The following is a 27,410-nucleotide window of genomic DNA, read 5'->3' as shown; positions in this document are numbered from 1 at the left end:
TTCCTTTTGTCATTAAAACATAATCTCTGTCTTGCAATGTTACATTATTATTTCATAGCGTGGTGAATATGCAGCTCACAACTTGTCCACCAGAGCGTTTTGGAGGTATTGGATTGTGTATTTAGTTTGATGAGGGAAATGTGGAAATACAATGAGCCTCTGTTGCGTTAGCTGAGCAGCTCGCATCTCTGCCCCGCCGATCTAAAAACAGCTTGCACCGACAATTAAAGGTAATGAACCTACTGCTATGACTATAGGGATTATGGCAATAGGCAAATTTGCCAAAATATTGAAATATCCCTTTAACAGATTAGATTTCTGGTTAAGAGCATAGTAATACATGCCATATAGGGATGCTAAGTAAACTACTAGCTGTGTGTGGGTCAATTAATGGTACGGTGGCAGGAATGGTGCTGACACATAACAGGTCACATGGCTGACTAGAGTACTGACTACTACTATTTACTAACCACCCAAATGTACTTTCCTAAAGACAATATGCACAAGCAACATAGAGGCCTAGTCAGTATGTCTACTCTCTACTTGGACAGTCACCATTATGCTCTGTACATGTAGGTGGATATAACGTGTGTGCATTACCTCGTATGAGTGATGAGATCCCTAGCTTGGTAACGAAGATATTATCCAGCTCCTCGCTACCAGTGAACAGTTCAGCCACCACATACAGGTTAGGACACACTGTTCTGGCCACGTCCAGCATGAACTGGTCAACCACAGCAAGGCAACACACCGAAGAGCAAGAGGTGAGTGTGGGGAGAGAGGTGGGAGCGGGGCAGAAGGTAAGGAGCAAAAAAGTTTGGGGAAGAAGAGGGAGGAGAATTCATGTGGAAGGGACACAGCCAGTTAGTGAACACGGCATGCAGTCATACAGTCCACCAAGAGAGTGAGAGTACGGAGAGACAGAGGGAGGTGTTTGGGTTTGAAAAGGAACAATGCAGAACGATGCAGTGAAAAAGACAAGGAAGAGAGAAGAACATCACGTTAGCTCGTGCAACAGTTTTGTACCTCGTATAAGGCTGCTTATTCCCAGCCGGTTAACAAACACATTGTCAATGAGCTCACTTCCTGTAAACAGTTCAGCTATCACATACAGATTGGGTCTGACCGCTCGGGCAGCATCTAACATTGCCTGGACGAGACAATACAGCAGCAGTACAGACAGGGAGAGAAGAAGAGTCTGTTGTTAACAGGGTTACACTGACAAACGATATGCTTCTACCATCATACATACTGTAAAGTAGACACAATGACCAGTTTAACTCCTGGGCGTGAGGCAGCCGTGGCTGTGCTGACTCAAGTTGTCAATGCAGTTCTATAAAGCTGCAGATTATCCTTAATAACTACCACAAGCTCTTTGTCACAATTTCTCTATATGGAAGTTTAAAAATCCCAATATGGATTTATATGGTTTAATCACCCACATAAATACTGTACTTGTAGAATGTCATGCACTACAGTGTAAGAGGCTGACATTACTCATCAACATGTCCCATGTTAGTTGAAACCACTATTGTACGTGTGTGTGCGTGTGTGTTGAGTCAACTCCATGAGTAATCAGATCATCTCTAAGGTTGTACTGTGAAACGTCTTCCTACTTTCACTTGTTTTGTTTGGAGTGTTTCCTTGTTTTGATGGTGCTGATGATATTATTATCATGATTCTGCTGAACATGAGGGATTTCTAGTTTTTGATTATGCAGGTTTGGCTTCTCCTTCCTCAACCGCTCATCTCTGCACAGTCCAAAAAGTATAGAATGAACCCAGTCGACTGTCTTAACTCTGCTGCTTCTGCATCTGACGAATTGTTGATTTATTTTTTCTTCCTTTTTTATTTTGAGGTCCAAGCCCCTTGAGATGCATCATCTCATTTCTCACAGCAAGGTCCTCAAAGGATTGGAAAGCAACATTGATACAATGTAAGCCCTGCACCTCCAGAGTTAGACTGTGATAATACCTCAGCAACATGTAAAGGTGTAGAGTGGCAGTTATCCAGTCGGACTCCGTGGAAGTATTTGGCTGTGATCTCAGTGTATTTCTTCATGTGGGCCCACAGGTATGGACAGTCCTCAGGTCCGTTGCCATAGCGCAGTTTCACACTGTCACCCCAGCAGATGAGCTCGCGACGTATGTACACGTTAGAGCCTACAGAGAGCAAAGATACACTTTAATGCTGATTTCCTATATGAACTACTTACAATCTAAAAGGGGTTAGATTCTCAGATAGGTGAGTTATCCTGTTTGTGTACCTGGCTCAGCAAAGTTGCGCAGTGGATCGTCGCTCATCACCCAGCCGTTGTGAGCCAGGAAGTGACAGATCTTGTCTGGCTTGTCCAGCAGCTGCATTTCCTGCTCCAGAGTCAGGTCCTGATACGGGTACGTGAAGTACCTGAGACAGACAGATGAAAACACTCTGATCCACCAATACAATACTTCCCTTCACTACTGGAACTACCATGAACCTTTCCCTCTTATCTGATTCAGTTTTGCTGTTTCTACCTGGCTAGAACTACTCTGTATAGTACACAAAGTGACTCTTCAATTTCATGAGGGAGACAAAGGCTTTTATTGAGACGACTCAGGTACAGTGTTTCTAGAAGCACACTAGCACTAAGAGCACTCACTATCCACAAAGCACTGGAGGCTCTTTGTGGCTTCTCCAAGTTTTTACATGCTGTATAAAGCAGGTAGTTGATGGCATCATCAGCATCAATGTCAGCCTGGTATGTAGACTGAAGCGGATCCAGGCATAAAACCTCAGTTCAGAGCACTGGGCAGAGAATCTGCTGTAAACAGCACTTTAGAGCTTGCATAAGAAATACATATCTGCATTGTTGTCTTGGACCCTTGAGGCAATATGGATGTTGTTGCTTAAAACTGAAAAGATATTTTCATCTCTCTTGTTTCTTGTCTTCTTTCCTCTGTCTCCTCTTTTTTCCAGACATCATGGTGTTTCCCAGTTGAAGCACTAACTGCATCTGCACTAGCAACTGTCTGTCAGTAGCTCTTCTATTTTCTATTGACTCTGGACAGGACACAGGCATGGAAAAGTATGGATATATTTTAACCCTTAGCAACTGTATGTGGTTTGGTGGTATGCAAGCTTTCAGTCATGCATCAGAAATCACAAGTCCAACTCTATTTTCTGTCTCAAATAAAACTCTTACCTGGTAACGAGAGGGTTCTTCCTGGTAACAGGACCCAGTTTGGGGCCATGACCGGCCAGGCGCTCATACACAACATTTCCCACAACGCAGTTGGCAGCCTGGAGGGAAAGAGAGGGATAACATGATAGAAAACCATTTAAAGATAACCCTGAATGTGGATGCTCCCCTCTACATGCTAATACTATCTATGTTCTGATATTAACACTGTACTGAAGAGGATAGTGGATAGTGTCAAATCCACCTGACATGAGGAATTTTTTCCTCATTGACTCCACTGGGAGAAATGACAACGGCTGTTGGCGCCATTAGCCGTGTTTGGTGCTGAAGTCCACATATGTATGGTACACAACATGTTACCTCACCTGCTCCTGATGCTGCATCACATTTCGGTTCTGTTCTTCATTCAGCTCGTTCAGCCTCCCTGTCAGCCAACCACAACACTCCTCAATGTGATTTGGGGAAGAGCTACAGAGACAGAGAGAGAGGAAACATGCTCTGTATACAATAAACTGTATGGACACATACTGTACATATAAAGGCATAGGTCACTACAATCCCCCAGGTCTGGATTACTATCATGCTGTTCATACATTTCATTAGAACTCAACTGCATATGTTAGCTTTCCAGTTCATAATCTATCATAATCATACAAATAATTTTATGAACAAAAGGGGGCTTTTTTTTTAAGTTAATTTAACGAAAGCCACTGCTGCGAAAGACACATACATTAACTTGACCTGACGTAAATGCATGAAAGAACTAAATACAAAAAAACAGGCAGCAAAACCGACAGTACAGCATGTTGTTGTGACGCAGACCTTTGAGGTACAAATGTCTCCAGAGCAGAGTCCATGTCCACTGTGTTGCCGTAGCGACGGTACTGTGGGTCCTGGATGATCTTTAGGCCCTTCTTGCCACCAGTCTTACTATGGTCTGGTTTGGTGCCTTTAATAAAAAAAGAGGCATGTTAAGGAAAATTTTAAGTAAAGAAGTATGTAAGTAAGTATTAAGTATTTTAAGAGTGCTGCCACATTTAGGCCTTCCTGGATACACATTTTACATGTGTCCATTTCATCTATGGTCTGACACCATTCTTGAAACGATTATGTAGTTTGCAGCAACACTATAATGAGGATTGCTGATTTCCAATACATACCATTCTGCAGTAGGACCCTGAACTTCTCCACAGCATTAGCCACTTTGACCTGGAAGAACTCCCACAGTTTGATCTGAGGATACACATCCTTCCACAACACACTGCGGATGGCCTGATTCACACAAATCAACAAATAAGAGAGAGAAGAAAACCCATGTGATATCACATATATGGTTGTCATTAATAAACAAGCTGTTGTTACTGTGCAGTAGCTGTTATTGTTTGCAAACTGTCAGAAAAGAGAGAAACATTTAAAGGGATATTTCAACATTTTGGCAAATTGGCCCATTGCCAAAATCCCTCAGGTCATAGCAGTAGGTTCATTACCTTTAATTGTTGCTGCAAACTCAGCTAACACTACTGAGGCGTATGGTATTTCCGGGTTTCTAGGGCTGACCCAAAAAATTCAAAGCTTCAAAGCTTCGTTCCTTGCCATGGTAATCGATCATGAAAGTCCGTGATCAATTTTTTTTCCCCTCCTTTTTCCCTTTTTGACACCGGTTCTCATCGGCAATTGTTTTTTTTTATTATTATTATTTATTATTTTTTCAAATTTTCTTTCAACAATTACAGTGTCAGGGCACACCATACATACATAGTTAAACACTCTTCCTTATATCAATGTCCTTATTGTTCAGTGGCAATGGTGGTGTCCTCTTCTGTAATCGGTCCATTTTTCACATTTGTCCTCAAATTGTGTCTCTTGTAGTCTCAGTTTATGTGTGATTTTCTCCACTACAAAAATCTCTTCCATAGTGCACATCCACTGCTCCTCCGTCGGGGGGTCTACTTTGTACCACATTCTGGTAATTGTTTTTTTACTAGCTGACAGCAATACTTTAACAAGATACTCATCCTCTTTTTGTATTGTATCTTGTGTTAGATTCCCCAAGTAGAGTATCTTACATGTTTTTGGTATCTCATATCCTATTATTTTTGGTAAACCCCTCCATATTTTGTCCCAGTATCCTTTTAACTTTTGGCAGGACCAGAATATATGTGTATGGTCAGCATCCATGTGGCCACATGCTCTCCAGCATGGCTGCTGAATAGACACCGCCCCTTTTTTAATTTTGGGGGTTATAAAAAATCTGACCGTATTCTTCCAGTTGAATTCTCTCCAGATCCTGGAGCTAGTGGACGTGCAATGTGTTTTACAAATATTAAACCACTCTTCCTCTGTTATTTGTTCTTTTAATTCCTTTTCCCATTTTTCTTTGATATAAAGAGAGGAAGACTTTCTACATGACATCAAACTTTTATAAAGGACTGAGATTACTCTCCATTTTTTTTACCTTCATAAGCTCTCTGAAATACCTCAATAACCTCATTATCAGTATCAGTTTTTATCTCTTTCTCATAATACAGTAATCCTTTATTTGCAGGTAGCGATATTGTTCATGTTCATCTAATCCAAATCTATCCCTCATCTTCTCAAAACTCTGCAGCTTACCCCGTTCAACCATTGTACATATTGCTGTGATCCCTTTTTTTGCCCATTGTTTAAACCCTTTGTCATTTATCCCAGGTATAAACCTATCGTCAAATGCTTACCAGCTCAAATTCTTTACCTCTTTCTCTAGTTTATACCTTTCAACAACGGTATTCCATATTTCAATTGTATTTTTGGTTATTACATTCAATTGGTTACCTATTTTTCCCAGTAGGCCTTTATATGCTATCAAGTTTCGTACTTCAACGCCCGCCTGCTCTATTTCTATACTTTTCCATCTTGAAAAATACTCATTGTTACACCAACATATCAAGATAGGTTCACGTAGGTTGTGAATATAAGTTATAGTAATATTTCTCAAATACCTTTTCTATTTCTTCTGGTTCATATAGAATTTTATTGGTCACAGGCTCCCTCATTTTATGTATATTAGTTATTGCTTGTTGTTTCCTAATGCGTCTAGCCATGACTTTAGTGGCTTTAGATCCTCCCTCATAGTAAGTCTGTTTTATAAACCTTGCTTTCCTTTCCACCTCTTCCAACAATATATCATCTATTTTTTTCCTAACTTCTTTAATCTGATTCAGTGTGTCTGAATCTTTTGATTGCTTGTGTTGCTGTTCCAGTTCTTTTAATTTTTCAATTTGTTTCTGATATGTTTCTAGTCTGACCTTCTTTAAAAATGCTGTGTGAGAAATCAACCTCCCTCTAATCACTGCCTTCAGGCCATCCCATAAGATTGTCGGATCAACTTCCCCATTGTCATTTTCCTCCCAGTATCTAATTATTTCCCCTTTTATTTCTTTAACTAATCTCTTATTGTTCAGTATGCCTTCGTTGAGTCTCCATACTGTATTTTTCCTCCTGTCATTCAAATGAATTTTTAAATAGATTGCACTGTGGTCTGACACATCGGCCACTCCTATTTTACATTCCCTCACTTTGTGTATCTCCTTTACTCATTAAAAAATAATCAATTCTGGAGTACATGGCATGTGGAGCTGAATAGTGGGTATAATCCCGGTCAAGTAGGTGAAGTTTTCGCCATACAGCCTGTATATCCATTTCTGACATCATTGTATTCATGTACTTATTAATTTGTTTTTTGTTTCTCCTCATACTTGTAGTGTCTAACCCATAATTCAGTACCACATTAAAATCCCCACCACACACTAATGTCCCATCTGTTTCCAAATTTATAAGATCAAAAACTTTTTCATAAAATGCTTTTCCACTTTCTGGAGGAGCATACACATTGAGCAGTGTCACCAATTGGTTTTCTAATTTCCCTTTTATCATGATATATCTTCCCTTCTTGTCACTGATTTCTTTGATCAGTTCAAAGTTTACTGTGTTAGAGATCAGTATCATCACGCCCCTCTTGTGATTATGCCCAAAGGAACTGGAAAATGAGTTCCTGTAGCCCAACTTTTTAAACTTTACATGTTCCTCCTGTGATAGGTGAGTTTCTTGAAGAAAGATAACCTGCATTTTCTCTCTCCTAAATTTAGATAAAGTTTTATTTCTTTTTTTGATATTGTTTAAGCCGTTAATATTCAGTGACACCACCATTATATCATTACGTTGCATTGTTTATATCCCTTGAAATAGTGCCTAGTCCCTCCACTGTAATGTTGTCAACCAACGTTTTCTCATGAACAAGGTATGAACGAACACAAAAACTGAACTCCCCAGCAAAAAAGGACCTCACTGCCCATGGGCCCTGTCTCCCTGTTGGTGGGAGTGGGGGGTAACTTTTTTTTAACAGAAGGCCCCCCCTAGTGGTTTGGGGTGTACCTAAGATAGGCCTTCCCATACTACTAGATAAGTCCAACAGTCACTAACTTAATAGCTCTCTCCGTCGATTCACATGTAAACATAAACATTAGAGAAGTCTCATTTGTAGGGGAGGGGGGGTGATCTTAAAATTCCCCATTTCAAGTCTTCCTTAGTGGTACCCTTCCTGTTGTAACAAAAATAAATAAATAAATAAATAAAATCCTCCAGTTTGCCCATCAAAACAAACAACCAAACAAAACAAAAACAAAAACAAAGGAGGATGGGGCACATATTATCTGTAGCCTATGGCTCTATTTGCTTACCCAGCCAACGTGTAGTCTTTAACTTAAAAACAGGAGGCATTTAACTCTTCTGGGTTACCTAGGAACTCTTCCCCTCCCTCTATCTCTCTTTCTCCGTCTTCATCGTCTCCTCATCTTCTAAATTCTTGCAGCTTTGCTCTCGCTCGGTTCGCCGCGTCTTGACCGGCGTCCTCGAGTGTGCCGGTGTTATGGCGAGAAGTGCCTGCTTGCCGAGATCTGCACGCCACACAACAAATGTGGAACTGGATCATTCATTACAGGGACGGGGATGCAGTATTCGGCACAGCTGTTTTTGGACCTACCGAGATTTGCATCCCCTGGCATTCCACGAGCGACATGCAGATCTTGGCAAGCAGGCACTTTTCAACACATGCCAAGAAGTGCCTGCTCTGCTGGCGTTACGCACATTGTACGGTTTAGGTGTTTATACATATGAACATTCATAGATGTAGCAAGTAGTGTAATTGACTAAAACAGCCAGGGGATGCAAATCTCGGCAGGTCCAAAAACTGCTGTGCCGAATACTGCATCCCCGTCCCCGTAATGAATGATCCAGTTCCACATTTGTTGTGTGGCGTGCAGATCTCGGCAAGCAGGCACTTCTCGGCATAACACCTGGCCCTTGGTTTATCACCTGCCTCTCTCCGACGCGTTGCCATGGTGAAGCTCTCTGGATCCGTTCCCCCAGTGACGGTTTGCTGATGTGCTGCTCACCCATCTCCAGCCCTCTTTCCCGCATGTTCTGCGCCGAGTCCTCAGCGTTGTTGTAGATCTTGGGCCCGTCTGACCAGTGAATCCTTATCCTACTCAGAGGTGTCTGGAAGCGTATCTTTTTGTCTTTCAGAGTCTTTTTAATTTCCGAGTAGGATTTACGTTTTTTCAACACCTCGGTGGGGTAGTCGTGGTCGAAAAATACCTGCCATGCCTCCCCTCGACTATTATTTTCTCTTTCCAGGCTTTAGCAAGAATGCTCTCTTTCAGGGCCGGTTTTAGCTATGGGCAATGTGGGCGACTGCGACAGGATCAGGTTTTTAAAAGGATCCTGGACTGTCATGATGTTTATAATGAGCAACGTCTCGCTGTTTCCAAAACCACACCAACTTCAGCAGAGACGTGAGTTTAATCACATTTTTAGTTTAGCCTACAGATGGAACAGTGGTTCCTGTCATATATTCAAAATATCATCGTGTTGCTGGCCCTACACTCACAAACAAAACCTATTTTAAATTGTGTATTTTTTTTAGAGGTTCAGAGGCTGTAGTCAAGCTGCTTAGTTTTAATATAGGCTAAGCCTATAATTTTATGTGATTGGCTATTTAAAAAAATAATTTAAATATGGCTGGATGATCAGTAACAAATTAAACTGTGGTTTGACAAATTCAAACACATTTATTGATGATTTAATTTAAAGGAGCCATGGTAGCCTATAAGATCATATGTGAGATCAAATTTAGTGTTAAAGGCGCTCAGGCAGGTGATTTTGAAATACACTAAAAGTAATCCAGAAAGTATTCAGAATACATTACTTTACTTGAGTAATCGAAATGCATTACAGATTACAGATTTTGGGACATGTAATCAGTAATAGGGGAATACATTTTAAAAGAAACCCCCCCAACAGTGATTATAATATATTCTTGTGTTTGTTTGTTGGTGTTTTTTTTTTTTTGGGGGGGGGGGGGGGGGGGCCAGGGATGGTTTCGCCCAGGGCGTAAAACTAACCAGGACCGCCTCTGCAGTCTCTTTGGTCTCATATTTAAGAAAATTGACCACAATGGACCTCGGGGATGCTCCCGGTGGCGGTTTCTTACTGAGACTTCTGTGCGCGCGTTGAATATGGAGCTCGGTTCCCACCGGTAACGCGAGTTCTCGGCGGAGGAGTCCCTCCACCAGTTCTGTCACAGACTCATTGTCCCGTTCAGCCACATTGTAAATCCTCAAATTACAACGTCTTCCGTGTCCCTCCACTTCGGTCAACTTCTCTTGGAGTTTTGTTTGCTGTTTCAATAGAGTGAGGATGGCTTCCTTCGCCTCGATGTTCCACTCCTCCAACTCCGCCAGTCGCTCCTGTGCCTCAGTGATATCCTTCCGCTGCTCTTGTATTTCCGCGACATTTTGTGCCAATTTTCGGTTAGTTTCATCCTTAAAGCCGGCAAACTCTCGCCTCACCTCCTCTTTAAATTCGTCTTTGAATGTTGCGAGGTCTTTTTTCATCTCCCTTTTTAGGTCGCGTATCTCTCTTGTAATATCAGCGAGTCCCTCGAGTAACGTGTGGGCCTGCGTGTAGTCATCATTTTCCCCACTTGCCGCCTCGTCTTCAGACTTGTGTTCTTCTTGGTCTCTGGACATTGTTTTTTTCCTTAAACTTCTCTGCCCTCGTCCCCCACTCATTGTTGATCAGTTTGGAATTCATGTTCTCGATATTTTCGTAGTTTGGGGGAAAATATTGTCTAATTGACTCAGGAGCTCTGCTCTATGCTGCCATCTTGCTCCGTGTCGCCCCGGAAGTCCCTCATCGGCAATTGTTACATTAAAATGAGTAGGCGACTTGGCATCCTAGAAACCTGCCTGATTTTGGAGATATGCAGTGTTTGTTTGCCATTACTTTCATTATTTCCGCTCGCGCCCCCCGTCAGACGCTACGATGGCGCACCCCGCCGGCCACCGAAGCTTCGATTAAAATCGATTTTATGTCCGCGAAGCTTCGATTATCAAAATATGATAATCGGGTCAGCCCTACGGGTTTCCCTCATCAAACTCATCAAATACACAATCCAACACCTCCTCAACACTCTGGTGGACAAGTTGTGACCTGCACATTCACAACACTATAAAATAATAATGCCTACATAGCGTTAGCTGAGCAGCTTGTATCTCTGCTCCACCATTCTGAAAACAGCTTGCACCAACAATTAAAGGTAACAAAACTACTGCTATGACTATAGGGATTATGGCAATGGGCGCATTTGCCTAAATGTTGAAATATCCCTTTAACATTAGCAGATATCATTGAGAGTTTAGAAAACACACCATTACACAAGGTTTAAAAATATATATTCAACATGTCAACATACCAGAGGTGAGGTGATATTCACACTAATTAATGCCACAAATCCCTCTGGTTGTTACACACAATCAAGAAATGCCACTTGGTATTATTCTGCTATACCAAGTGTATTTATGATGTACAGTGCTTGGCTGAGTTGTGTGAGCTCACATTCAGCTGGCCTTCATTGGTAATATCAGGGGGAAGTCCTTGAGCCGTGTAGCGTCCGTCTGCCACTCTGGTGGTTAAGTGCCAGATGGCTCTGTCTAGGACCCAGGCTGGACGCAGGTGGGGAGAGTTAACCAGGTTGTAGCCACACTCTGGATGTTCATGTATCCACCCACTGTTGGCAGCTGTAAGGAAAAAGTTGAAACAATGAATTGAAACCACCACCATGAAGCAGTTTTACAACCATGTGCAGTGATTTTTGTCAGACTTTTTTTTAGGGATCTGTAGACAATTTGATACCAAGTCAAAGTGTAAATCAGCCGTTACTCCATCTAACCTTTTAATCAGGATCATTTTACTGCTTGACCTTTTCTGAGAGGGGGAGAGAGGACGAGGTCACGAAGGCAGACGGGTGCACAAGAAACACATGGTCCTAGACTTACAGCTGAGTTGACTAAAGTCTCAGAAAAAGATGTGAGTGACTAGTCAAGTTGGCACCAGGAATACAGTTGCTTAAACTAATTATTAATATTGTATTAACGTACAACCTGAGCAGAACGCATGAGAAAGTAAGGTGGTAAGTGGGACAGGTGATTTGGTAATTTGATCTAGAAACTGAAACTAAGGTCGTATGTAGGCTTAGTCTAAATAAACGGGCTGTGACCTCTTGACCAGAGCAATGGAGTATTGCATCATCACATTCCATGTTGACAAAATGCCACATTGAAGCTAGCACAGTTTATGTTAGCAACTCTCTACAAACCAAAGGGATATTGTTCACCTATAGGAGCTGTGATACTGATCAAAGTGTGTATAATGTTAATTCTAATTGAGTTTTCTGAGAATCCTCTGTTCACATTTCTATTTAACAGGTAGATTTATCATTTATCATTAGCAGCATCACTTGTCTTACCATGAACCTTAAAAGTAAATAGCAGGTGAGAAGCAAAGTGAGTGCAACAACTCTTCAACAGTGTTTCTTCAATCCAGTAACGCAACCTGATACTTGAAAAGAGTATCAGGTTGCAATGTAATGTTCTCAATGTAAATCTGACCCTGGACCTGACCACCCATCCTTTTTTCTGTGTAGCTTTCAAATGTGTAATGAAATAATCAAAGTTCACTTTTTTTTTGTAATTCTTCAAAAAAAAAAAAAAAGAAAAAATATATATATATATATTTCTGGGGCTTTTTTGGCCTTTAATGGACAGGAGAGTTGAGAGAGAGACAGGAAATGGGAGGCAGAGAGGGGGGGGTAACACGCAGGATAGGACCGCTTGGCACGGGTTTCGAACCAGGGTCGCCTGCAGGACTAGCCTCAACACATGGGGCGGGTGCTCTACCAACGGAGCTAAACACCGCCCCATTCTTCAAGAATTTTTAATGGTAGTGTTCAAGACATATTGTTTGTGCAGTTTTAGCTTGCGGAGAAGGTTTTTCCAGCAAGTGTATCTGTAAACACAAACGTGGAAGCTCATTGATAATGGCACTCCAGCAGTAATTGATTCCCTCGTTAGTGCGGTGTATTAGTGTTAAGTAAGTAAGGTTTTATATAGCACCTTTCACAGATAAAATCACAAAGTGCTTCACAACAAAATAAAATACAACAGTAAAAACATAAAAATACAATGAATAAAACAATTTAACACATTAACTAAAAGCCTTCTTAAATAAAAAAAAAAACAGGTTTCAGCTGTTTTCTAAAAGAGTCCACAGATTCAGAGCATCTTAGAGAGAGAGGCAGGCCATTCCAGAGTTTGGGTGCACTGTCTGAAAGGACCGGTCACCTCTGGTCTTAAAGTGCGTGTGAGGAACCACCAACAACTCTGACCTGACGACCTCATAGTACAGGCAGGTATACATAAAGTTTAATCAGGTCAGAGATGTAAGGGGCTGCTTGACCATGTAAGGCTCTAAAAGTAAGGACCAGAATTAAAAAGAAAATTGATTCTAAATGGACTGGTAACCAATGCAGGGAAGCTAAAACAGGGGTGATGTGTGCTCTTTAGTGAGTGTGAGTTAAAAGCCGTGCAGCTGCATCCTGTACAGTCTGGAGAAGGTCAACCTCTTTAGGCAGGTAAAAAGGCTGTTACAGTCTAGACGAGAAGAAATAAAAGCATGAATGACCATCTCAAGTTCAGCTTTTGACACCATATCACTTCATTTTGCAATGTTCCTCAGGTGGAAAAGGCAGTTTCTAATTAATTGTCTGGAGTGCTGCTCTAGCGACATTGCAGAATCAAGAATGACACCCAAGTTTCTGAGGCTTGACTGAACAGATAAGCCTGTCATTACAAAGGCCTGTCAATATTCTGACATTGTGCAGGAGACGATAAAAAGTCAATCAGCATCACTTTTAATTATTCCCACCTCTGTTCCGTCACTGCCAAATAGCATATACGTGCACATGTACCTTTGAGCAACAATAGGCATGTTGTAAAGGCACTTCACCACTGCTAGATTATGAGCACTGCCGCTAGAATTTCACACGGCTGCTGCCGGTATCAGTGAACTACTGTACCTATGATTTTAGTGTGAGAACGACAGCACCTGATGTTATCTTGGAATTGTTTTGAGTCATTTACCAGTGAATCAAATCCTCCTGGACACTCTCCTCATTCTTCAAAGTTAGAGCAGCATGACTGTTTTATTGAATAGAGCAGAGTGTAATGAGCAAGCAGCAGTGTAGTGGTAATGAAGCAGTGTGGTGGGGGATGGACAAGGGGAGGGAAGAGATAAAGATGCTCTGCAGAAAACTACATGGTATATGCTGCATAATGATTGCCATTCATCATCCAAATGTGTCACCTTAGTTTCTGGCAGCTTACTGCAGATTCATTGAGACCTGTCATCATAAAACATCAAAGATGTCTAATGTTTTTATTTGTGTGCTTACTAGGGTTGGGCGGTAATACGGTCATAAGGTATACCGCGGTATCTTAAAATAGCAACGGTATCAGTTTCGTTACCGTCATTAAAAAAACCTGCAATGCACTCATATAGGGGCCTGATATACTGTATTACCTACTAAATATAATTGATTTTACTGCCTAAAGTGTATGTTAAGCACCTACATGTGTGTGGTTGAGTTTTCAGTTTTACTCCAGTAGTATCATGTTTTCCTTTCAGGAGACGTTTGATAAAGTTGATGAACATGACGTCGTCACGTGACGGCTCAGAGAAGAGAGAGAGGAAAAGACAGCAAGTCGCGCATATAGTGAGTTGGTCCTCAAGAAAAAACACAACTTCTGTTCTGCAGATGTTTTTTTTGCCAATGTTATAAAAACACACAGAGACGCTGTTACAGCTGCGTTGTGATGTGGCTCAGCTGATCAGCGCTGCGATGGAGGTTAGATCTTCTAATGTTGGATTCATTTTATAAATACAAAGTGCAGCCAAACAGCCGGCTGAAGAGAGACGAACAGCAGAGCTCCTCTGACAGCTCCTCTGTGCAGCTGCAGGTGAATCGGTTGGAGAAGCAGCGCTGTAATTATCTTTTTTTTTTTAAACAGCGCCATCCACATTATATTTTAGCTATTTGTTAATGTTGGTAATGTACATGTTTTGTTATTGTTTCAGTACGGTATTCTTATACTGCGGTAAAATGTGGAGGAGGTTTAACTGTATCAACATTTGGATACCACCCAACCCTAGTGGTTACTTCTGTGCATTGTGGTGGATATCAGCCATCATTTACAGGCTTCAGACCAGGGGGAAGGTTTGAGGTTAAACTCCAGACATGCTTTAGTGTTCTTACAGTGCTGGCCTAGTGTGTATGCCACTGAAGGTATGTTGAAGCCAGTGTTGGGGGTAACGAATTACTGTAACGATATTACTTTTTTGGGTAACGAAGTAAAGTAACGCATTACACTAAAAATATTGGTAACTACACTACTTTACTAGACCATAGGAACGCGCTTTCCTGCGTTACCCAAGCCGTGTTTGTCTGTGTGTAGAGTTTCGATCTGTTCGGTGCAGTCATGTGTGCGTGCTGGTTGTGTGCCTGCTACCTGCATGAGCACGTTGCCATAGAGATCGATTTGAGTCGAGTGACGTTGCTGCCGGTGCGAGAGGGAAATGGAGACGGAGACTGGGGGTTTCGGCCAGTGGCGATATTCTCATTACTTTCAGTTCAGAAAGAGGCAAATCAACATATTGTCGAGCTGCAGCAGAAGAAACGAGGGAGACTATCTATGTGGGTGGTAAAAAAAAAAAAAAAACTCGGCAAACGAGGAAGAGCTGCTGTGATCAGTGTTGGGCAGCAGGTGCTGACCAGAGGGATCACAGACGGAGTGAAGGCAGCGGTGACGTCTCATTCCCGGTCCCAGAGGGAGGAGAGGAGCGCAGCGCGACGGACTTGCAGCGTGTGTAACGGTGCTTAAAGGACTTGTAACACCTAGAAAACTCCACAGTTTGCTGGAAATCACCCAGACGCAAGGAAATGCAGATATAGCTTTTGCCCTGGTACATATTAATTCAGTATCCGCAGCCATTTGTGGCAAAGCTGTGCCAGTTAAGACTTGCCTTTCAAACGTGCTAAATAAAGACACAAAAACTTCCACCGCAATCTCTTTCAGGTTAAAAATAATATTTATAAATAAATCTATTTGCATCTACTCCTCCCAATATTTTGCACGTTCTGGCAGAAACGCTCATCATAGCTATTTGCATATATATATATATATATATATATATATATATATATATACAGTTATGTTCATAATAATAGCAGTGTGTTTAAAAAGGTGAGTAAACCTCAAAATTCTTCAAATAAATTGTATTTTAAGGAACACAACTGCATTGGGGACACTGCACATTCTATTTCAAACCAAGAAAATTGGAAAAAGTAATTTAATTTGATAATATTTTACAGAAAGTCAAGAAATATAATGTTCAAAAAAATAGCAGTGTTGACATCTTTTTTTACACGTTGCTGGTGTGTTTGGGGTCATTGTCTTGTTTGGGGTCATTTCCTCTTCAGTACACGGCAACATGACTACTTCCAGTATTCTGGTGTACTCAAACTGATCCATGATCCCTGGTATGCGATAAATAGGACCAACACCATAGTACGAGAAACATCCCCATATCATGATGCTTGCACCACCATGCTTCACCGTCTTCACTGTGTACTGTGGCTTGAATTCAGTGTTTGCAGGACGTCTGACAAACTGTGGCCCTTAGACCCAAAAAGAACAATCTTACTCTCATCAGTCCACAAAATATTACGCCATTTCTTTTTAGGCCAGTCAATGTGTTATTTGTCAAATTGTAACCGCTTCATTACATGTATTTTTTTTAACAATGGGACTTTGCGGGGGCTTCTTGGTGGTAGCTTGGCTTCACATAGACGTTGTCTGATTGTTACAGTACTCACAGGCAATCTTAGATCTTATTTGATACTCCTGGAGCTGATCATTGGCTGAGCCTTTGCCATTTTGGTTATTCTCCGATCCCTTCGAATAGTCGTTTTTCTTTTTCTTCCTCGCCTTTCTGGTTTTGGCTGCCATTTTAAAGCGTTTGATATCATTTTAGCTGAACAGCCTATCATTTTCTGCACTTCTTTATAGGGTTTCCCCTCTTTTATTAATTTCTTAATCAAAGAATGCTCTTCTTCTTAACAGTGTCTTGAACAACCCATTTTACTCTGTTTTTCAAGGACAAATGCACAGCCAGCATCTGCAGCATCAGTTGCCTTGATCCTTGAATAAGGGCCACCTGTTTAACACCTATTTTTTTTCACATAATCAATGACCTCAATAATTGAACCTGGCACTGCTATTTTTTTGAACACGCCCCTTTCAGTAAATGATTCAGTTTCACAGAATCATCAATTTTTAGTAACTTCTCCGACATTGGTTGAAGCAAGTGGACCAATGGCATGGGAAGTATGATTTTCTTGACTGATCAAGTGACAGTTTAGTTTATAAAATGTCTGACAATAGTGAAAAAGTTTCCAAAAGGCCAAGATAACATCATCAAAAAGTTTCTTTTATCCTGCCAACAAGCCAAAATACAGATGACGTCTGGCTCAATGTTGGACATGACAAAGAAACACATTTACACATTTTAGATGCTGGAGGAAGAAGTTTGGACCAACTTGCTGGAAAATAAAAGAGCTGGACACATAAATATACAATAACATACTCACCAGTATGATTATACACCACATCAGTAATGCACATCATGTTCCAGTCTTTCCTCATCTTCTCTACCAGGGCACCCACATCTTCCCAGCCGTAATTGCGACCCGTTGGGCTGAACTCAGGGCTGAAGCTCAGCTGGTCGGCTAAAGAGTAACAGGACCTGGACTCTCCTAGGGTCTGCAGAGGAGTGAGGTGGATCATGTTGTATCCTGGGAGAGAAACAAGGACACAGTTATTAAAACCATACTTGGACAGCATTAAGTAAGGGATAATGTAGAGTGAGCCGGTCGTTATGGAGAAATAAACCCCGACAGGATGAATAGAACCCCTCTGCTTTGTGTCAGGTTTTCATTCATCCTGAAGGGGTTTATTTCTCCATAAAGACCAGGCTTACTCTACATCATCCTGCTTATTACACGGCTTACGAGTGAAACAAATAATTTGAGACACAATGCTGATCAAAATTTGACTTTTATTGATTTCTAAACTGCATCATTTAGCATATAAATCTGTCCATCGTGTAAGTCACATTTCCTCTGTTTTGCTAACCCTCCTCCCAGACGTATGCATTTGTTTTCAACAAAGCCGTTGAGAAATCAATCCGTGAAACACAAAAAATCGATTCACATAAATATCGCAATATGTTTTTTGACGATTTTTAAATCGATGATTTTTTTTTCTTTTAATATTGTGCAATGTGCATTTGTTAGCCTCTTTTACATACAGAGAGTCCAGGTTTTGAAAAGGGTTTACAGTAAGTTCACTTTATAATGGAGTATGTTAATTTATAGGCTCCTACAGTATTTGTGTGCAGATAAATGTTAAAAATGCAGACTAAAAATCGAGAAAATCTGCAATATCGTAGAATCGCAATTTAAATCGAATCGCCATCCAAAAAATCGTAGAAGAATCGAATCGGGAGAAAAGCATATCGTCCCAGCCCTAGTATGTATATTGTGTAGTCTTATCTGTTATACACAGGAGATTGCGGGTTACAGGGCTTGTTTGTGTGGCGGTGCGGCAGAAACGAGAGCTGGGACACTGGGTTGAAGGCAGAGAGCCTCCGTTCTCCCTGGAACAAGTTACAAGTCATTGATTTAACCAGCACTAGGACTCTGGAGCTGTTTAATTAAGGTAAAAATGAACCCTAAGGTAAATATCCTGCATAGTTCCTCTTTAACCTCTTTTCCTCTTACTCTGATCAGATCGGCACAAGCGCGCCCCGTAAACCGCAATCTCTTCAGATTACGATATCTCGACAGATAAGACTACACAAATATTATTACTCCCAAAATCAAACAGCTTCAGAAAGGTCAGACAAGTTATGGAAAGTGTTGGAGAGAGTGTGGAAACGCACAGGTGGACCATTTCCATGTCTTCTGGGACTGTCCGATTATACATTCTTTCTGGCGGGATGTAGTGGTGAAAATTAATTCAATATTGGGCTTTGAGATTAAACATGATTTTTGTACAATTTATCTTGGTAATATTTCCCCCACAATCAGTGTTACTGATAATTATTTGATTAAAATAATGTTGGTCTCCGCTAAAAAAGCTATTACGAGAAGATGGCTATCGAAAGAGTCTCCATCTAAAGAAGAGTGGACTGCAATTGTAAAACAAATGTATAACATGGAAAAACTGACTTTTTCCTTGAACTTGAACATGGACAAATTCACTGTATTATGGAGGAAATGGACAGCTCATCCTGAATAAGCGACACTATCACAACTTGTGCTCTGTTTTATCTTTTTATTTTTCAATTTATTTACTTTTTTATTTTTTGCTTGAGTACAGTGCCCTCTACTGTCCTATTTGATGTGCTCTCTCAGTCTTGTTGTACACTAGTGTGTGAATGGTTTAGTCCTGTTTTGACAAGAAGAGTAGACTGTGGATAAACAGAACAAAAATGATTGAAGTAACTCTAAACCCTGGATCTACCGCTTATATACATAATGTTATATCTTTCCCTGTGTAACGATATATTTGCGTACATTTTTCCGTCTGTGCACTTTCTTCCTTGTTCTTCTTTCTTGTTCCTTTTTCTTTTTCTCCATTATATTGTAAATTGAATGATTCAATAAAAATAAAGTTTAAAAAAAAAAAAAAGACTACACAAATATACACATCATAACATGTATATGATAATCCACTGATCCACTGACTGATTATCAAAGGCTTTGTTGAAAACAAATGCACACGACGGGGAGGAGGCTTAGCAAAACAGCAGAGAAGTGACCGGACTTGCAGATGCACCAAATGATGCAATTTATAAATCAATAAAAGTCGTATTTTGATCAACATTATGTCTCAAATTAATTATTTCACTCATAAGCTGTGTAATAAGCGGCATAATGTAGAGTTAGTCAGTTGTTATGGAGAAATAACAAAAAACCTCAGTTACTCTACATTATCCCTTGCATACAGTAACATTCCATGCTGTATAATTCGATAAAAGTAAAGGTAACAAACATTCTGTATATTGAGAGACCCTGATAAGGTGTAACAGCTGCATTGGCAGTAGAACTAAAGTCAAATACTAAAACCAAAGATTGGCTGTCAATATAATGCAGTGACTTCAGATGAGCTCTAGGGTTCCTCTCCAGTTTCAGACGGGGATCCTGGTCGTCTTTCTGTTTTAGTCTCTTCTGTACTAGAATTAACTTATCACTGCCATACAGTAGATGCAACAGTCATAGAACAAGACAAGAAGTGCAAACCTCAACCTTAGACAATCTAATCTGAAGGTTCATGATTCATGAAGAGTATTATAAAGATCTCTGAGAAGGAAAACACATGATTCTTGCATTTATAACTTCATGGTCTTTTGCTGATCATACATCTGGAGGAGCAGCTGGATCATGTATGTCAGAGCATGTGTATGCTGGTGTTAGATCCAACAGACCTTTCAGGTCTCTTTCCTGGACCAGCTCTCCAGTTAAAGGGTCTGAGTCCTCAGTATAAGGACATATATTATCCAGTAGTACTCCTGAAGACCTGTTTAAGCTGTTGATGAGGAATCTGGCCTAACTCGTCACTACCTCCATCCAGATGTTCACCCCACCTCCTCAAGCAGAGCTGCTCTAACCCCTGGCATTGTATATTGCTAGGGCAGATTTTAAGAATAGAAAAATAAGCCCTAGGGGGGTCTGTTGAAAATATCTATACAGTAAGTGGACAAAAAACTAGACTAACATTTAAGAACTTAAAGAATGCCATGCACACTTAACCTTTTATTATCAGGAGTAGCAGCATAGGAGGAGGAGGAGGACCTGCTGTTTTAGATTTATATACAAAGGCTTGGAGAATAGACCTTCAGAGTGTGACATCTATATTTGCACAAAAACTAGACTCGATTTTAAAAGTCTTTAAATTATTAGTAAATAAAAGACTGTATGTGAGGGAGGGATAAGTGAATATGTGTGTGAATGGGCGAGTGTGAAAAGTAGTGTAAAAATTGTTAATCTCCACATGAGTAGGTGGTGTGCCACTTATCAACATGTGAGCACCTGGTGAGAATACACCATCTGTGGTTGATCTACTGGCTCACTAGAACAAACTGTCAAATGTAACATAAAACACATACAGTAGGTGGTCAGATAAATAATGTTCAATAAAGTGACAATATTGACACCAGATCCAAGATATGGCCATGATTATGTGCAGGTCCTATATGTAGATTAATAGAATGTTACAAAATACAGTCGCTTGTCTTTATGAACATTCAATTCACCAGCTACAACGACTCTCTCAAATGAGAAGGTAGAAACTCAGACAATTCAAATAAAAGTAGAATTTGTTTTTCCTGATTACGGGCTGTATGCATTTCTCTGCGTGAAGCTTTGATACTTTCTTTTATAGTTGATTAGTTGATATGCTTATTTACTTTATTTTCCTACCAGGCTGTTGTCCAGACCAGGACTCATCTGACCTGTATAGTACTAAATACACACCTGACTCCTTGGCTACTCTCAGTCTATCAGGCCAGTCATCCAGGTGTCCCAGGCATTTGGACAGGTAGGTCTGGATGGTGATGCAGTCCATAGGCAGCACGTGGTTGTCTGCTCCGACACGGAGAACAGGATCCACCACGATGTATCCTGCTCCTGACCGCTCTGTGTCCCTGCAACACCAGAGGCAATTACATGATGGTTAGAGGCTGAGGTGAAAGTGTTTTTTGTAGTACTTGAAACACACAATTAGTATGAAGGGCAAGGCAAAGCAAAGACAGACAGTGCAGATGGCAGGAAGTGACCGGCGGGATGTGGACCAAGGCCAATCCAAATCCATTTCATCATGTTCAGTTCAAACAGAAAACCACAGGGCCGTGCTGGCATGAACTTCATGAACCACACATACAATCAATAGACAACAGCTGGATCTGGGTCATGTGAACAGCTTTCTGTTGTTTGTGTAATTACACAAAATCTATTTACAAAATGACATGATCGCTCTTCCACTACAGCTCAGTACTCAGGTGTACTTTATTACCTCCTATATTACCTCACCTGCCTTTCTAGAATATTTCAGCAAAACTAATTGAGATGCTGATGGTAGACATGAGAGAATAACACACACTGCTGGTAATGAGCGTCTCTGAGGAAAGCAATGAAATTAAGCCACAGCAGTGTAAAGAAAACCATGGGCTTCAGATGACAAGAAGACGAAACTATACACTGAAAATCTAAAAGCTTAGAACTAATTGACCAATTTCATTTGAATGTATTTGTTTTGCTTTTATATTTTGCAGTTTTGAGTTCATCCAGAGCTGAATTCTCTTCATTGTGGGAGAAAAAAACTACTTTATACCACTCCAACACACAGGAAATTAACCTGAACCCGACAATTAGTCATAGAAGGGACTCCCAAAGTGATCCTTCTGTGAGGGCCATGGGATGTTGCTGTATGGTAGCTGTTAATAGGAAGTCTTACCCACGTCCAAAGTAGTACTGATAGGACCCGGCGGTCTTGAGGTCCAGAGCACAGAATTTATCAGAGTCATCTTCCTTCCCTGATGGGTAGTTCCACTCTAAAACACGGAACTTGTTGCGTTCAAACTTCTGCCCTTCAGCTGGGTAGTTGGTATGCACCACCACCCTCCGGCCCTGGAGACTCGGACCCAGACGGAACTGCAGCTCAAAACCTGAGGACACAGAGAAGCTTTGCTCATGACTCACACAAAAGACAACAAAATAAAAGACGTGTGACCGGGCTGAACGGTGGTGGTGGACCAGGCAGAACCAGGACATTAGGACAAATTAAAGACACCGATTTGTGGACGACCTGCTCTACCTGCTGAGCCACAGCAGCCCATACACACAAATGCAAACGTAATGAGTTACTATAGCTGCAACTAATGATTATTTTCATTATCAATTAATCTGTCGATTATTTAACATAACTCTAACACTTCTAAGGTAAAGTTTTACAAAACAACAAAATCAGATGGTGTAAATGACCAATAAGTTTAATGTGGTGACTATTTACTGAGAAAAGCCAGCAACCAATACACACCACATACAGCTATTTCAGTTTGAACCTGTGGTTACCATGAGTCTGGACATGTTTGAAAGGGTTCATTCAGTTTGTGCACCAGTGTGTAACATACAACAGTCAAACTGATGTCTTCTCTGCTTCTACCCTGGCTGGTACAGAGCCACTCAGACACACAACTCTGCCCCTGGGAAATGAACAAGAGAAATACCTCACACAACAGCCGACTCACACTGAATCACAGCGTGATCTATGAGAAATGTCAGACTTCCTGGTCCCTCACAGTTGGCTATATTTAGTCCAGTTTCATAGGCAGCTCACAAAATCCCTATCAGGTTCAGAGCGCTGTTAATGTCAAGAGGGACACTTGTCTCCTCAACACACAGCAGGCGGCTCCTTCTTTCGCCACACACACTAACAGACAGGCCTAAACTGAACTAGACTCCGTGTGTAATCAAACATTCTCCCTAAAACATACAGAGAACTGTCCACATCAGGATTTGAGAGAAGTTGATGGTGATGCTGTTCATCACAGACAATACAACCACCAGTAATAGAAAATGATCAAATGCACAGTTTGAGACATGTTTGCATGGTGATGCATGCTAAAGAAGAAGCTCATTGTTGCAAGATTGTTGGTGTTAATTGGAATTGTGCTTTAAGAACACTGTGTTCCTGCCAACAGTAAGATTTCATATGTGACTTCATAATGAGTCTCACAGTATCACTGCATCCTTTTCCTCTGTAAATGTCATAGTATTAAGTATGTAAGTGTCTATAAAACCACCAAGTCATCAAATATTAGAAAGTGGTCATATCCATGTCCCTTGTTCCATATGTAGGGCCCTATCCACAAGTTTCCGAACGTCATCTATGGGCAAACCCGGAAGCCGGTTTTGCCGGTTTGGGGGAATTGTACGGTTACGTTTCCATGGTTTTCAGTCGTTGTCATAGTTGCGGTAAACGCATGAATCTATTAACGCTGGCTTTTAACACGGATGTCAATTTGTGTGATATCCACTGTTAAAAGCTGGTGTGATGATCCATGCATTTTACAGATTTTCATTGGAAAAAAAAAAAAAAAAACATTTACCGCGACTACTGAAACCATGGAAACGTAAACATAAAATTCCACCGGAAGAGCAAAACAGGCTACGTTTTTGACTTTCGGAAAAAGGTGGATAAAATCAGTTTGATTTTTCCCCAAATTCCGTTTTTTCCATTTTAATTTTTGGGAATTCTGTTTTTTTACTTTTTACTCTTGTTTTACTTCCAAAAAGAGTGTGTTTTTAATGTTAATGACTAAAATGTACACTAATATCTAAATAGAAATTATTTTAAATTTATCGAGGTAACAAACAAACAACACTTGTCCTTCATAACTTAACAACAAATACTGCATGATGCAACGTAACACCGCAATATAAGTACTTCAAGTAGCTACAGTACCAACAAATATTAATGTTTGAGCTTTATACTGTTTCCAGTAAAATAAATATATTAGTTTAAAAAATAACTTCCTTGTTTTTCACATGGCTTTTGGACAATAAGTGGTCATTGCATGTATTTTTACACTTCCAGTCAACAGAATATTGGCAGAATTTGCAAAACAACAAGTATGTATAGTTACTACCTGTACTTTTTTGGGAAAGTAACTAGTAACTCTACAACTTAGCAACTGAATTACTACATTATAAAAGTAACTAATTACCAGGAAAAGTAACTATTGCGTTACTTTTTTAAATAAAATGCTCAAATATGTCAAAGTTCTTGGACTTGCCCCCCTAACCCTCTAACCATAACGGAGGAATACTGAGTTTTTTGGTTAGTTCCATATAAACGGCTTTTTCTGACTAGTTGATGGACTGAAAAAAATGTGTATAACGTACACTTCAACTGGTGTATTATTTGACTGATGGTGACACAGCAAACACAGAAGACAGCCAATGGACCTCAGTGTTTAAAGAGGATCCAGGAAACCAGGGAGGACTTTCATCATGGAGCAGACTTCAGAGAGATGGTCCGAGTGTTTTTTGGCCTAAAACATTCTGGTCTGCTTTTTGATTCTCAGTCTATACTTTGTTCTCTGAGCCATGATGGATCTTGGCACTGACTGACCTGGTCACTGTCCAGTCACTTCTCATTTCCAATGACATGCATCATACATGACTTACAGAACTACACACAATGTTGTTTCAGCGAGCCTACAGTCATGTATGAAGAAAACCTGTGAGAAGACTTCCATGTATTATGACTGCACATTTTAAATTCTCAACAACACACAAAATATCAGTGTGAAAAATAGCAGTTAAAAAGAAGCTTTACCTTGTTCAAGTCTGAACAGCGTTCTTTCTAAATTCTCCTTTTCGTTCAGCATTAGGACTCTGATTTGCTTCAGGTGTTGTGGTAACATCTTGAGAAGATCTCTCCAATGTTAATGGATGCCCTGCCTCCTGCAAAGAGGAGAGACGTGTAAACATGACGCCTGCTTTCTCTGAATTCAGAGGAATTCACCCCCCCCCCCCCCCCCCCCCCCACACACACACACACACACACACTTTGATCTGACAGTATATTCTGTCAACAGAAAGGATGGAGGAACTTTAACCCACTGGCTGAACTGTTGGTATGAGAAGTATTTCCTGAGATGCATTGTGTGCCACTGCAATGCTCTACTTCTACACACTATTTGTTTTTCCTTTCTGCTATGATTGCAGCAGGGCCAGCCCTGTCAATACAAAGTCTATGACTGAGTGAGTGATAAGGTTTCATCATTGGTTTGACTGTTTGTGTAAGAAGAGGGGAAAGAGCAGACATATAGAGATGAAACCAGATGGCAACAGTGTCCTTAACAGGCAGCACACACTGAGCAAACACAGTAGAGATGTACCTCCTTTTGATGTGGTATTGTTTTGCACTAAGTATGTGGTTGATATTAACCTTTGATTTTGTCTAATTTGTTATTCTCATTTAGGTGGTTGAGTTTGGTTTATTAACTCATTTATTAGTTATCCTGTGTGGATTTTTGTTCATCTTGATTACAACAAAGGGTTAAATGTTAAAGACAGGTTTTTAGACAGTTTCACCAGGTGATTGAGACATGAGTTGTGCAAACTGTTGTAACACTGTATGAGGATGTCTGTTGTAATCATCCACCACAATGTATGTGTGTACAATATTATAGAGGATCAAGTTTTACAAAAGCAACAGATTTAGGTCTTTATATTTAGATCAGAGCCTTACTACATACTTGAACAGTCGCCTAGTTCAGTCTTCAAACTGTATTTTAGAATCATTATACAATGCTTCTGACTATTTGTGCTTTTTGATGTGCTGTTCTGTATACTTGCTCAATGAAAAGAAAAAAAAAGGAGCCTAGTTCGGTAGCACAGTGACACACAGGGGCCCAGACATACACATAGGAGCAGACAGGGCAGTGAAAGCTGCTGCAGGCCGAGGAGCAGGTGAACGCATCCACAGTCACTGAACCCCAACGCTCCCTCTGAGTCTGCGCACTGCTCCGCTCCGATAGACACAAGGTCAGGAATCCAGCCCTTAATGTCACGCCACCTATTTATAAAACTCTTCTCAGTGCTCTTTAGTGTGTTTGGCACTTTGTGTCCATACCGACACAATGTGACAAACAGCAGTATAGCCGTACAATCACGGCCAAGACGACGGTAGATAATTATTCGCCGCGGTGATGCAACAGCCTCTGAAGCGACCGTCCTGCTGCACCACACAGTCACAGTTTAATGTTGTCTTCCTGTTAACACATAGGCTACATTATACTCTATGAAACCTAATGCGAGAGGAGAGTGAGCGTCAGTAACCATTTAGCCTAACAATTCGGCAAATGTAGCCTATAACTTTAAAAAGCAACTCATCTTAATGAAAAGAGCATTAATAAGTTGTGGTTCCCGTATTGACACAGTCTCGTCTCGTCTCAATGCACTGAAGTGGGCGGCGCCGCCGAGTCGGAAATTTGTTGAAGAAAGTAACGTTGGGTCTTTGAGAGCATTTCCAACTAGTATAGTGTTTCATGACGTAACATTATGAACGTGCACCATGAAGCACGGTAACGTTAAAACGTTACGTTACCGACAGTTAGAAATGAGTTAGAAATTATTACCAACAGTCGTTACCAACGAGCTTGAATGTGCTGCTACTTCTCCACATTAACATGTTACCGCAAGTTACCGAGCGAGAAGCATCACTTTATAATGACCCAACAGTTAGCTCGACTTATTTCACCTAGCTAACGCAGCTGGTAACGTTAGTCCACCCTGCGACCTGGCAGGCAGCCACATGCTAGACCCCGAGAAGCTGCACAACTCACAGTAGCGACATGACAGTGCAGAAGCGTTGTCTTTCACCTGTCAGTTGTGTGGTGAGTCCGTCACAGCAGCAGGAGAGCAGTTAGCAGCCACACTGCTCGGGTTTTCCTGGACTGACAGTGACTGAGAGGAGGGGGCGTGGCCGGCTGCAGACCGAGCTGCTGTTGGCCCGTTACCGTAATAACCCGAGTACAGCGCAACATCTGTCCTTACGTAATTGCATTAGCTGCATGATGAATGGGGTAAAGGAGAGCACTTTCCTAAATGCTATATGCACTGTTAATTACTACTGGCAATAAGAAGAACAAACACCACAAAAGAAAA

General features: G+C 40.9%; 1 protein-coding gene across 3 annotated transcripts in view; it reads right to left on the bottom strand.

The window, feature by feature from the left end:
* The window catches only part of agla (amylo-alpha-1, 6-glucosidase, 4-alpha-glucanotransferase a), a 43,749-nt gene extending 16,567 nt beyond the window's left edge, over positions 1 to 27,182 (bottom strand). Inside the window, exons 1-13 of one of the 3 annotated variants that reach the window (XM_085804720.1) lie at positions 27,089 to 27,182; positions 25,075 to 25,202; positions 22,189 to 22,399; positions 21,210 to 21,379; positions 17,262 to 17,465; positions 11,114 to 11,295; positions 4,342 to 4,453; positions 4,004 to 4,130; positions 3,547 to 3,649; positions 3,185 to 3,282; positions 2,267 to 2,406; positions 1,975 to 2,162; positions 1,027 to 1,150 (exon numbers count right to left, since the gene is read on the bottom strand). In XM_085804720.1, coding sequence (XP_085660846.1) covers positions 1,027 to 1,150; positions 1,975 to 2,162; positions 2,267 to 2,406; positions 3,185 to 3,282; positions 3,547 to 3,649; positions 4,004 to 4,130; positions 4,342 to 4,453; positions 11,114 to 11,295; positions 17,262 to 17,465; positions 21,210 to 21,379; positions 22,189 to 22,399; positions 25,075 to 25,162 — 1,747 coding nt within the window. In that variant the 5' untranslated portion in view covers positions 25,163 to 25,202; positions 27,089 to 27,182. Of the gene's footprint in view, positions 1 to 600; positions 725 to 1,026; positions 1,151 to 1,974; positions 2,163 to 2,266; positions 2,407 to 3,184; positions 3,283 to 3,546; positions 3,650 to 4,003; positions 4,131 to 4,341; positions 4,454 to 11,113; positions 11,296 to 17,261; positions 17,466 to 21,209; positions 21,380 to 22,188; positions 22,400 to 25,074; positions 25,203 to 27,088 lie in introns of all 3 variants that reach the window. The other 2 variants (XM_085804717.1, XM_085804718.1) reach the window with 2 other exon arrangements.
* Positions 27,183 to 27,410: the final 228 nt, after the last annotated feature.

The sequence above is a fragment of the Trachurus japonicus genome, chromosome 17 (genome assembly GCF_045865225.1).
Source record: "Trachurus japonicus isolate A0001 chromosome 17, Traja_1.0".
NCBI lineage: Eukaryota > Metazoa > Chordata > Actinopteri > Carangiformes > Carangidae > Trachurus > Trachurus japonicus.
Note: the sequence above shows the minus strand (reverse complement) of the source record. Positions and strands in the feature narration are given on the sequence as shown.